Consider the following 13,082-nt stretch of genomic DNA (forward strand, 5'->3'; position numbering starts at 1 on the left):
GCTGTCAGGTGACAAGGGGATCTATTAACAAATATTCAGGAGGAATAACAGAGGAATGGTACAAAACAGAGTTATTCCAGATTTGTTACTTTATTGCTACTACTAAAAAAGACGTTTTTAGTGAATGGGCATGGCTAAAGGGGGTCGGGAAGTAGCAACCACTAACGGGCCCTGGAGCCTTCCTACAATATAGATATCACAAGGTAAGAAATGGCCCCGTCACATATTTTGCATCGGGACCCAGTAGGAGGAGTTTTCGCTAACTCCACCCCATGAGCCGAATCCTGTTAATAAATCCATGGAGGTCACATAAGTTCACAAATTGACAGACCAATTTATTCAATTATTAAAAATCAGTCCAAGAAGCAAGTAGGGCGTCATTCCAGGACACATCCAATAACTCTCGACAAGTCCATTGAGCATTTGGGGTTACAGTTGGGTTCCCTAAAAGGTCATCTTTCTCAGTCGCTTTCGGTTCGTTTTTACTAGGATTCTCTTCTTGGAATTTTGATGCGCTACATATTAACGTACAAATCGTGATTCGGTTCATTAACTTCTGCCATTGTATCGTATTAACATTATTGTGGTATACACAGGCAATTATGAAAAGTTAAAAAAAAAAAAAAATTGTTATAATCGGGTACAATGTTGTAGAAAAATTTGTTACCTACAAAAGGAATGGTGTATATACAACTCCGCAGCACAAAGATATTATACACAAGTTCACTCGCCATCTACATAGTACAGAAACTTTACAACTAAAACAGATTTTAATTGCAGGGCTTTTAAGAGGACTCGTCAGCTCTTACACCATGTACATTTTAGAAATATACTAAGTGTTCCTCAGTTATTCCTCCTGGAATTGTGTCTACAGGGTGTGCGTCTACACCATCTAACAGCGACGACTATCTAGAAATAAGCTTCATAGAGGAGAGGAATAGTAACACACAGCTGTGAACTTGTAGACTTCCAGGAGGAATACCAGGGGGACAACAATGTTATTTAAAAGAGGTTTTCCAATCTCAAATTGATTTTTTCATACTGATGATCTATCCACAGGATATGTCATCTATATCTGATCTATGGAGGTCTGATACCCCGACCCCATGCAGATCAGCTGTTCGAGTAGCTCTCCCCACCCCTCCCCCCCAAGTGCCAGAAGATACAGCAGCGAATGGGGAGCACATGCAGGCTCTCCTATTAAAGTAACAGGAGCGAGACTGCAATTCCCCAGGACCAATGCTATTGAGTAGACGGGCCACAGTTCCATTTCTGTAATGCATGGTTCTGCTCGGGGACGCAAAGATCGGAAGCCTAAGGGCTAGTTCACACGGGGAACGGTATGGCTATTATGGTCCTGATTGTGACACGGGAAGCCAAAATGCGCCTGCCACAACTGTCGTGGCTTCCGACAGTCACTGCTTCCCGCTCCGGAGTAGGCCCAAATGAATGGGCCTAGGCCGGAGGGTGCTTCCGCAAGGCGGACACCGGGGCTGAATCAGCCACGGAATCCGCCTGAAGAAAGGGCAACTCGCTTCTTTTTTCTGTGAGCAGGAACATGCCACTCACAGAAAAAATTCTTCTTATTAATAAAATCTATTGGACCTGTGAGCGCCGTCCTGCCTTATTCCTCTACTCACAGAAAAAAAGTAAGCTAGCGGTCTACATAGACCTCTATTGTGAGGGGGCCGATTCTGACGTGGATTCAGAACCAAAATCCGCCCCCTCTTGCCCCGTGTGAAAGAGCCCTAATCCACTTGTTACTTGTTAAAATTGTTACCCACAGACATCATAAACTATAATGGGGTCCGCCGGGTTTCCATCCATAAAATGTGGAGAGACAAGTCCTGCTTGCATTTGTCAAGCGGAATGGGGGACGGTAACCCTCAATGGAGACTGAGCGCTAGTGTGAACATATCCTTACATGAATAGGAGCAGCCTGCACACACTTCCCATCTATTGCCTGGAGGCTGCCAGATCTAGGTGTCAGACCCCCACAGATCACGTACCGATGACCTATCCTATATACAGATCAGTAGTAGGAAAAATCCTTTTTTTTTTGGGCTGGACAACCCCTTTAAGGTTAATGCAAGTATTTACTAAAATAGACATACCAGGAGAATGGACAGATCCTTTTAAAATCCAATTTCTGGTTCATAACAGTGTAACAAATTTTGCACATTAACAATTGAAATATTTCAGTAACATGTAATATAACCTGCCCCTATTACCTCGAAGGGAGGGAAGAAGAATAATGACCCGCAGGTATATCAATTTTTATTATTTATATTTAACAAGCTTTAAAAATACAGAATAAAATAGCTTTTTTTTTCTACTATTATTCACAACATCTGGTCCAATATTACATATTTGTCTTAAATATATTTTAACGATAAATGAAAGCCATGTTAGAAAAAAAAAAATACACTAAATATGAAATAATTTCTGTAAAAAAAATTGTAACAAATTACATCTCGGGAGAAAAGAAACCTTATGTTACAGTCAAAAAATAAATGAAAACAAAAAACATCCAGCAAATAACTCGGTAACTCCTGGAAGAAATCTAGAAGACGCTCTTCCCGGCAGTCTAAGAATTATACATACAAATCGCCTTCAACGTGAAATAAAAATAGAACGAAAAACAAATATAATTTAAGGATTTAGAATTTCTTAGTTTCAACTCTATACATCAGCAAAAAGCAAAAAAATAAAACAAACAAAAAAAACATCCATTAGTGCATGTACTAGGTCAGTTACACATCTTACAGAGTTTGTCCATTGCGACTAATATTTAGGAATGTATGAAATGTATTACATGGCACAATTGTTCAAGATTTACTCCGTTCCCAGCTACAGGTGCGAGCAACAGCACAAATCACAAAAAGTAAGGGGGGGCCACCCAAGTAATGGCGCCCCCTGGTAGCAGATTCATGTACAAAAAGAATTCCTCACCACGCCAAAGTTAACCCTGCTCTTCCATATTACAATTTCCATCACAGTACTTAGAGTTAATACCATTACCTATCATTAGGGTAACTAACCGGTCTTGCCCCATTTGACTACCAAATGATCCCTAAAAATATCAACCCTATAGGAAAGAGTTAAAAGAGCGGGCACCTTGTCCAGGAATCTCTTATTAACCAAAGTAGAGAGAAGCTAAAGAGAATACCTCCTATTCTGGAGGACCAGGTCTAGTTTTGCTTTGATTTCAATGGCCAGTGTGTAATGCTCTATTTCACCTGTGGAGGTGCTGCAGAGAATTGGCACACCTGCTGCTGGGTTATAGATTGCAGTTGCATGCCAGGGTCGCAGGATACTCTCTGATCTGCTTCCTCTAAGGACCATTTTAACAAAACCGAGATTATGCAAAGTCCACATGACAACACTTCTTGTCCCAAGGTATAGTCATAGGCTATACATGACCAAGATATTTAATTTGTGCAGGATAAAAGAAAGTTGTAGTCAGGTCTAAACACCCGTGTTGTGCCTACGGGGGGGGGGGGGGGGCATAAGCACTTACTTTCTTAAAGGGGCTGTACAAGATTAAAAAATAGGTTGGCTGGTAATCCACTGAATAGAATAGCGCTGTTGCAACATGGTGGCTCAGTGGTTAGCATTGCAGCGCTGGAGTCCTGGGTTCAAATCCTGCCAAGGACAACATCTGCAAGGAGTTTGTATGTTCTCCCCGTGTTTGGAATATGGGAAGAAATCCACACAAAGACATACAGATGGGGGGGAGAAATGTGCATTGGGAGCCCTATGTGGGACTCACAATCTACATAAAATAAATAAAAAATAGAATAGCGCTGAGATCCACCGCCGACCACCTGCTAAACAGGGTGAAGTTTTTGGAAGGGATCAGCCATGTTTAATGAATACTGTACAACCCCTGTCAAGTGTGTCATTTCTATTTTTTAGTTTGGCTGATGTATATAGAGTGAGGGTTTTTCTGAACATTTTTGTAATATACTTTAATAACCTACTGCACTTTCTTTTAGCAGAAAACAATCAGAAATTTCTCCCTTAGCATGGGCTTGTCCAGGATAAACCTTTTTAGGCAAGGAGGCCAAGAAGGTAAGAGGGAAAAAAAAAAAAAAAAAAACTGTCTTGGTCCTGCTGCTCCTGAGGTCTTGTTCTGGCAGAAGACATCACTGCGTGTGACCGCAGAGGCCAATCGGAGGCCTTAGGGAGCCTTCACACGGAGTTTACGCTCGCTCATTCTGAACGTAAACTCGTTCAGAGTGAGTGGCGTAAAAAACATCCCATTGACTTGAATGGGTGCCGGCATACGCGCATATCACATTGAAAGCAATGGGTAAAAAAGCCTCCCATTGATTTCAATGTGATACGCGCGTATGCTGGCACCCATTCAAGACAATGGGATCTGTTTTTTACGCCGCTCACTCTGAACGAGTTTTACGTTCAGAATGAGCGAGGGTAAACTCCGTGTGCAGGCTCCCTAAGGAAAGGCCACAGGGCATCATAGGTGATGTATGCGAGTGATGTCTTGGTTCCCACTGTTTTACCCAGGGGAAAAAGGACCTGGCTGCGGTGGGAGACAAGAGAGCACCCAGGACCGGCGAGTAGGTTTTTGGGTTTTTTTTGGACTATTATTATTTTTTTTTTTTAATTTCCACGTTCCCTGGACACCTTACCAAAAACAGTTTATCCTGGAGGACCCTTTAAAAATCCATCCCATAGTCAGCTTTTATAGCCAGTATATCACATATATAACTTCAATTCCTCCTGCACCTTGGCATTTGCTGTAAATATAATATATATATATATATATATATATATATATATATATATATATATATATATATATATATATATATATTGGACAGACCTCCCTAAATCAAGTTTTACAAAAAATGTTCAGCAAACCCCTCCCTGTACAACAGCAAAAAAAAAAAAAAAAAACCTTAATGTAACCTATAAATTGATGCATAAAAACAGTACGGAGAAACAAACCATTTGTAAAGCAATAAGAGCTTCAAAGCAGATCTTTCCTTTCCCTGCAACCCTTCTACATCCTGAAGATCTTGACATATACTGTAGTAAGTAAACTCTCAAAGGATCACAAGTTAAAATGGGATTTAGAAAAATTTGTAGGGCAATTGAATACTGACTATAGGCGGTATTTGTAGATAATACTGCACATTTCTCGTATAGAGGATCTTAGGTTTGCACACAAACAGAAGAGCGCACTGACTGCGAAGGTAAAATGTAGTGAACCATGAAATGAATGAAGACAAGGATGCCGCTCAGACCCAATTGTGCGTATAACATTATAATCTGGAAGGTCGGGCAGTATCCGTTTTCACACGCAAGTGGGTCAGTGAAAGAAATGTAATGAGACCTATGCGAGTATTCGGGGGTGATAAGCAGGGGGCAGTCTATGGCTTTGTTCAGGGTGAACTTGGGAAATAAAGCATCACATTTCCCATGAATGGCTCTGGAGTGATAGGGCTATAGGTACAGGGCAACCGAAAACGGCAAATTGGAAGAAAAACAAGCCGCACGGTAAAGGCTAAGGTATGACACGTCAGGATCTGTCGTATGTAGAAGGCTGTAGGGGGCAGATACGGAGAAATAACTACTACTGCGCTGACTGTATGGTTATTGGCCGTTACCCCAAAATATAGGGGGAAACGTGAGCAAACCAAATAGTTATTCACATGCACATAGGCATGTTAGGAGACCAGTGGATTAAAGGAAACACTGTAGGTAAAACTGAGAAACCAGGTGTAATTTATAAAAGGTGCATAGTAAAGCTTATTTAATGCACAAAGCAATGAGCCCCGCCATCCGTATTCATGGAAGGAGTCACTGACTGCGGCAATGCATGGCGTCTATCCTGGGCATGTAGTGCAATACGCAATATAGATATAATTGAGTGTGGGGAACATTATATTACATGTCAGGCCATTATATAACACTTAAGGGTACTGTAGCGGGTGATAAGGTTTCATGTGGGGGTCATTATAGTACACACTTTGGGCACTGTGGGGGGCCATTATATAACACTTGCGGCACTGTGGTGGTCATTATGTTGTATATCAGGCTCATTATATAATACTTGGGCCAATGTGGGGGCCATTATATTGCACCTGGGATACTGTGGGTGGCCATTACATAACGGTTATAAGTCATTTATAAGTGATTGCTACTTTGGGATTATTCTGTTGGATCTTTTTCTCACTAGGGGGTACTTCACTTGAAAACGTTGAGAAACACTGATATAGGAATTGGCGTTATGCTTGCATGGGATTTTTTGGCGCCATTTAGTGGGTACAGTTGGGACTATGGGTTTGGCTTTGATATGGCCCTGATCTAATCTAAATGGGAACTACCTTGGTGACAACTTTCCTTTAAGATGGGGTCTTAAATCGCAAGTAAACCGGTAATATACTGCAGTTTTGAAACTGCGTCAAGGTGAGGGTATGTTCACACCATGTTTTATCACGCTGATGACAACTTAGAAATGTGTCAGAATCCGCATGAAAAAACCCCAAAAAACCAAGTCTGAGGAGTTTTTCAAGATGAACGCTTTTTTTTTTCAGAACACTACAGCGATCTTGATGGCCCTGAAACCGTGATGGATGACCACACATCACTTAACCTTACTGCCTAACTCTGCCACAGGTTCCACAGCCAAAATACGTATATAAATGTACAGAAGAGTGTTTTGCCCTGTGAACGTACCCTAAGATGGTGGGTGGGTTGGGGATGATCATAAAACATGGAAATAAAAGCACGTAAAGATGGCGACAGAGTGTGCAGAGTCCTCTCACCTTATGGCTCTATACCTCCAATAGATTTTACACACTTATATACTATGTTGGTGTAAAATACCCATCAGAATAAATACTTATCCAAACCCACTGAGAATAGGATTTACACTACAGAGAACATCAGAAATCTGACACTATCAATGAAAAAATGCCATCAGTTTTACTATATATAGGAATAAAAAAAAAAAAGAAATACAGACGGACTTACACGGCTATGGCGCCATACTACCAGTTACACCATATATAAATATACTTCTATAGGGATTTCACACTGTACGGATAATGTGGGATAATGGCACAGTCACCAAGATGAAGTTACCCACATGTAATAATAGGAAATCCTCACAACAAGTACAATCGGTAGCATTTTAGGACAAGTGTACAGAAACCCTGCTTAGTACTGACGCGGTCGGTATGTATAGCCACGGGAAAAATCATATATACAGAACATTAAAAGAAAAAAAAGTACAGAGCGATATTTATAAGCACTGTAGAGAGATGAATAATTCACAAGTTATTCCAGTACCAAAAAATATACCAGGACTTGTACACAAGAGTGATTTCTAGGGCCACAGACCATATGGTGCTTAGAAGAGTAAGGCACCATTCACACTTAGCAACCATGTAAGGGCTAGTTCACACAGGGATAAGTGCCGCGCATTTTGGTCCTGATTCTGATATGGGACGTCGCATCAGAATTGGACCAAAATGCACCTGCAACGACTGTCGTAGCTTCCCCCTCCGGAGTAGGCTTAAATGAATGGGCCTAGTCCGGAGGGTGCTGTCGCGAGGCGGACGCCGGGACTGAACCAACCGCAGAGTCCGTCTGAAGAAAGGGAAGCTCGCTTCTTTTTTCCGTGAAAAAAGAAAGCTAGCGGGCTACATAGACTTCCATTGTAAGGGGTGGATTCGGTGTCAGAACCTGCCCCGTGTGAACGAGCCGTAACAAGGCCATATAGTCTTCCTGGCATCCAACAAAAAATGACATGTAGGAGGAGCAGAGTGAGCAATGTCAACAATTCTGATTGGCTGAGAACTGCCCAAATGTCCTTTTCAGTTGTATACCAGGTAGAATAGAAAGCCTTCTAAATCTGGTAGCCATATTGTCAGATTTCGGAGTACCGACCACTTATGACAGGGTCGATCACATGACAGAAGGGCTTCAGTCCCCAATGAGACAATTAAGTGGACAAGTCCCAGATATTGATTAGTTTTATGATACCGTTTCATGGCACGGATTGTGTAGGCCTCATGTTTCCCGTAGCAATCAAACTAAAGTTGTCATTTTTCCAGTGCAAGTTAGAAAATGAAAGCCGCATTGGTTGCTATGGCCTTGGAGGAGCTACGTCTGCTCCTAGTGAACGTCGTGTTCTGTGTGGTTTTTGCTGATGGAGCCTCTTAACTCAATAATCCCAAATATACAGATAACCTGGGCCTCCTATGTCAAAACTGACAGACAAAAAGGACCCTAGTTACCTATAGCAAACAGAGTTCAGCACAAGGCCCCGTTCACATTGCTGAATTTACGACTTATTTTGAGGAGAATACCGCCCACAAAATCGGCGGCAAATTCCACCTTAATACTGCCCCTCGCTGTTTTCAAAGGGACACAGCGTCCTGTTCCTGCCGTGGATTCGAGACTCTCCATTCACCTGGGCCAAATGAGCATCGGAAAGTCACAGCGGAACGTGGAGTCGTGGCCGGAGAATAAAGAGGAATCAAAGGTGGATGTCTGTCCCAAATTCCTCTTCATTTTGTGATGTGTGAATGGGGCCCTAAACTGCAGCAAACAAATGAAACCTGCATTGTAATGGGCTGCTATGGGCATCAGGGCGGCTTTCTCTGTCAGTTTTGATAGAAGGGGCCTATTATACAAGAAAAAAAAAATATAAATTATTACTATAGGTCTTTCCGCTCGTGGGACAGAAGACCGTATCACTCGTAAGTCGACAAATTTCCTTTTAAAGTGTACCTGCCACTGATACAATAAAATTGAAGGGGTGATATCAAGGGTCCTAAGGGCTTCTTCACACTCTGCTTTGGCTACTTATCAATGCAATACAAAAGATTGGCATCTGTACCAGATACCGCAGCGATGACGCCACCGAGAAAGAGCAAGCGACTTTTTACACCGTTATATTTCATGGGGTGCATTATACTAGCACCAGGGTGGGGTATATGGCACTGAAAAAACGTAAAAGGGGTTTAATATCCCACTATAACTCCTTATCCCCTATCCACAGGAGCGCTGGGGGTACAAACACTTGGCCCCTCATTGAGGTTGGTGGAGGCGCATGTCATTCCATTCAATCTTTATGGAGCGGTTGAGGATGGCCAATCACACAAACATTGAATGGAGCAGCCGTGTGCCCATTAAATTGGGGACACAGGACCCCATATAATCAAACACTCATCACAGGATAGGTAGCAAGTTATGGTGGAACAACCCATTTAAAGGGAGTCTGTGAGGGTCCAAATGGCCCTTCAACCTAATAATAGTGTTACGTAGGGATCTTTGTGGTCACAAACCAATGGAGAGAGATGTAGAGAAATCCATCTGTGTATAGATATGTAAATTAGCCTAGAAGTGCACCAGGGGCGGTCCTGACTTGACATTTAACCTACACACAGCTGCAAGTGCTTTGGCTCTCCTATAGAATGGCAGCCATACAAAGCCCTTGCAGATGTGGACTATATTTTCAGTCTATGTCTGGGCTGTTTGTAGTAGTCTCCCAACTCAAGCTCCGCCTCCGTTGCACTTGCCAGCTGATTTGCAGATCCATAAAAAAATGACTATCTCTGCACTGATTCATTAGTTTCTGCCTATTATAAGACCCTATGGCACCATTATTGGTTTGGGAGCCATCTAGAAGATTCCCTTTAATACTTCACCTCCACTGGCTTTACAATTATCATTTTTTTTTAATTATTTTATCCCGCTGACTTTCAGGGGGGTAAAAACAATGCAATGTGGGAAAATTACATTTACAAAATGAATTATAAAAAGTTTATTTGCCACCTGGTGTGAACAAGCCTTTACGCTTCAGTGATATCACTTGTTTCTCACATTGTTAAATATTAATTATTTAGCCAATATGGCCGCTTCCATTACATGTAACATGTACACTTTAAGATCACTATCTGAAAACTGAACATACGCCATTCAAAGTAGAATTTCGCTGGATATCTTCGCTGCGCAAATACGTATTATGGATCGCAAAGGATTTCACAAAATGGAACTTGAATCCCTAAAAATCCATGACATATCAAAATATCATTAAGGCAAATGGAATCCAATAAATACCAATAAAAAAAAAAAAAAAATTAAAATAAATATTACACGTAAAGAATTTTGCTGCAATGGTAAACCCAATAAAATGATATGCAAGGTAAGATGGCTGTGCAAACGACAACATAAATAAATGTACATATACTTCAGAAGTCATCGCCATTTACATGGCTGATGGTCAGAAGTGAGCACCACCTAGTGGGTATACTGGCCTCTACACTTAAAAAAAAAAAGAATAAACCCAGCCCCCCTCCCCGCAGAAAGACGGGATGATGGAAAGGACAATCCTCATATCTAACATTGCACTTTGGGTTTTGAGGGGGGACCGGTAGAAACGTGGGACCAGGAAAACGAAATATTTCAGAGCTGAGACAGAGGGGGCAACAACCAGAACGTGCCTATAGCTGGCATGGTACCCGTTTAACAGCCAGTGTCAAAGTTAACCACCGATATACCAGAAAGCCGGCCATGCACAGAGAATGGGAAAGACGAGGGGGGGTCGAGGTCAGGCAGGACATATTGCTTTCAAGAAAAACAAGGGTAGAGGGGGGTTAAAAAGTACGAAAGAAGAAATGGTTGGAAACACAGCAAAGAGGCACAATATCAACCTGGAGGTCATAGGATGAAGCCCACAATACACCGCATGTCTCAGCCCTGGAATTTTTCTATGTAAATACAAAGTATAATACACAAAACTTCTGGTTCAAGGCTTGGTAAATCTGGAAAGAGACCGCAGAGACGTATTACTGTAGGACAAAGCTCGAACTGGAGGCCGGGGTTATACTGTGGGCTCGGATTCTTCCTCCGCTCTTCGACTCTTGTGTTTCTTCTTAAGAGCTTTCCACTGGTATCCTGCAAATGTGGGGCTTATAGGCAGGTAACTGAAGCACTTGTACTTCCGGAGAAAGTTCATAATGAAGGGCAGGTCATAAGACTCCATGCTTTCAGCAGCAGATCCTCCTTTGCCTAACCCTCGTTTCCATTTCCGAATTCCCCTTTCTTCGGGTGTGCCTGGAAGGACAATTATTTCTTATCATACAGAGAGCTACCTACTGTACATACTAGAAACCCTTCAAACCCTTAGGGCTCATTCAGATGGAGCAAGAGGGGGCGGATTCTGACGTCGAATCCACCTCAGAATTTGGCCCCTCACAATGGAGGTCTATGCAGACTGCTACCTTCCTTTTTCCCGAGAGTGGTATGTTCTGGCACACGAAAAAAAGAAGTGAGCTGCCATTTCTTCAGGCGGATTCCGCGGCTGAGTCAGCCCTGACGTCCGCCTCGCAACAGCACCCTCCGGACTAGGCCCATTCATTTGAGCTTACTGCAGAGGGGGAAGCCGCGACTCTCAGAATCCGCGACAGTCGTATTTTGGTCCAATTCTGATGCAGCCTCCCGTATCAGAATCAGGACCAAAATACGCCATTCCGTGCCCCATGTGCACTAGCCCTTACATCTGCTCTTTAGTAACATGCACATAGAGACGTATGATCAGGGAATAAAGCCTAGGCCATTTTAGCCATAGAGGGCATAGGCAAACGAAAGGATTATTGGGAATTTTGTGAAATCTACTGTGGGTACATAATACCGTATGATGCCAAATTACTACACCTATTTTTTTGGCCCCAAATAGATTTTTTCATACTGAGAACATCTCCACCAGACAGAACATCAGTATGTGATCTGTGAGGGCCCAACACCCATAATGTGCACAGATCAGCTGTTTCAACAGCCTCTCGAAGTTGGTGTAGTGGTCAGGGAATGCATGGAGGTTGCGTCTATTCGCTGCAATTCCCCGAACAACCACTATACAGTGAACAGGTCTGCAGTTCTGCTCCAATTGAATAGGTGCAGCCTGTATGCATTCCCCATCCACTATCACAGATTCCAGTGCCTGTAGGCTGTTGGAACAGCTGCTCTGTGCAGGGTCTGGGTGTTGGGGTCCCCACTGGTCATTTAGGTCAGCAGAATGAAAAATCCATTAAGGGGCAGAAAATCCCTTTAAAAAGAGACGTGTCTTATGAAGATCCCCCCCATCTAAGAGCCAAAACAGAAAGCCTCTCCAAACAACTGGGGATAGATTCATCTGAATGGCTTCCATGTAATACTACATAGGAAAAAAGCAGTTTTGCCATGGTTTCCACAGGTAAATCAGCTATATGCTGGGGGTGCTGGGAGTGGGACTATCAAGTGATCATCCCAGATTCTGCTTAGATCCCCTCTTTAACACAAAGTAAATCCATTAATGGCTAGACTGCAGACCTACTAGACTAGTGGTACCCACTAAACTGACCCAAACTGCTACAAGAGGGGCTTTACCGTGTGGTCAATACAGGGTCTCAAAACAGAGAGGGCAAGAAACGCAGGTCAGTCTCAGACTGTCAGACAGTCTCTGCAACTTCAGGATTAGTCTATGGCCAAGTCTTCCTATGTCAGGACTTACCAGGAATAGTGTTATCCAGAATGAAAGCCACACAGCCCCCTACAAACATGGCTGTGGTAAGCAGCACGTTTAATACTTGGTCAATCTCTGCAATGCCTGGAAAAGAGAAGACGAGGTTACAAAATCATGTCACAGAAAGGCACCAAATTCCAAGAAGACCCCTAATATGTCAGGGGATCTACAAGTCAATATAGGGGAACTTCTGTTTCTTCCTTCTAAATTCTCTAAAAGTGACGGAATTCACATAAGGACAGATTTCCTTTATTCTGTACAATGATAGGAATACTAAATTTATAGTATTAATTTTTTTTTTTTTTACCACTTTTACACAATAAAAAAACTTTCTTTATTTTTCCAATAAATGAGCTGTTGTGGGCTTTTCTATGGTTGTGTGAGCTGTAGTTTTTATTAGTACCATTTTGAAGTAAGCGCTTGGTTTTGATCACGTTTTTCTTTTACAGTGGTTACTATGTAGGAAACACAACATACTACTCTTATAGTTAGGGTCATTCCATGCATGCCAATCAGTCCATGGTCATGTGATATACGGTCC

The 13,082-nt window shown here is 42.3% G+C and overlaps 2 protein-coding genes and 1 long non-coding RNA gene across 4 annotated transcripts in view; 1 reads left to right on the plus strand and 2 right to left on the minus strand.

The window, feature by feature from the left end:
* The window catches only part of LOC142202762 (uncharacterized), an 827,816-nt gene that overhangs the window by 695,752 nt on the left and 118,982 nt on the right, over window positions 1-13,082 (minus strand). The window lies entirely within an intron of this gene.
* The window catches only part of LOC142202758 (gastrokine-1-like), a 474,099-nt gene that overhangs the window by 22,403 nt on the left and 438,614 nt on the right, over window positions 1-13,082 (plus strand). The window lies entirely within an intron of this gene.
* Window positions 9,815-13,082, minus strand: part of SLC23A2 (solute carrier family 23 member 2) — an 84,336-nt gene continuing 81,068 nt past the window's right edge. For both annotated transcript variants that reach the window (XM_075273029.1, XM_075273028.1), the window contains exons 15-16: window positions 12,530-12,625; window positions 9,815-11,097 (exon numbers count right to left, since the gene is read on the minus strand). In XM_075273029.1, the coding sequence (XP_075129130.1) occupies window positions 10,865-11,097; window positions 12,530-12,625 (329 nt within the window). In that variant the 3' untranslated portion in view covers window positions 9,815-10,864. The remainder of the gene's footprint in view (window positions 11,098-12,529; window positions 12,626-13,082) is intronic.

This window comes from Leptodactylus fuscus, chromosome 5 (assembly GCF_031893055.1).
Source record: "Leptodactylus fuscus isolate aLepFus1 chromosome 5, aLepFus1.hap2, whole genome shotgun sequence".
NCBI classification, from domain to species: Eukaryota; Metazoa; Chordata; class Amphibia; order Anura; family Leptodactylidae; genus Leptodactylus; species Leptodactylus fuscus.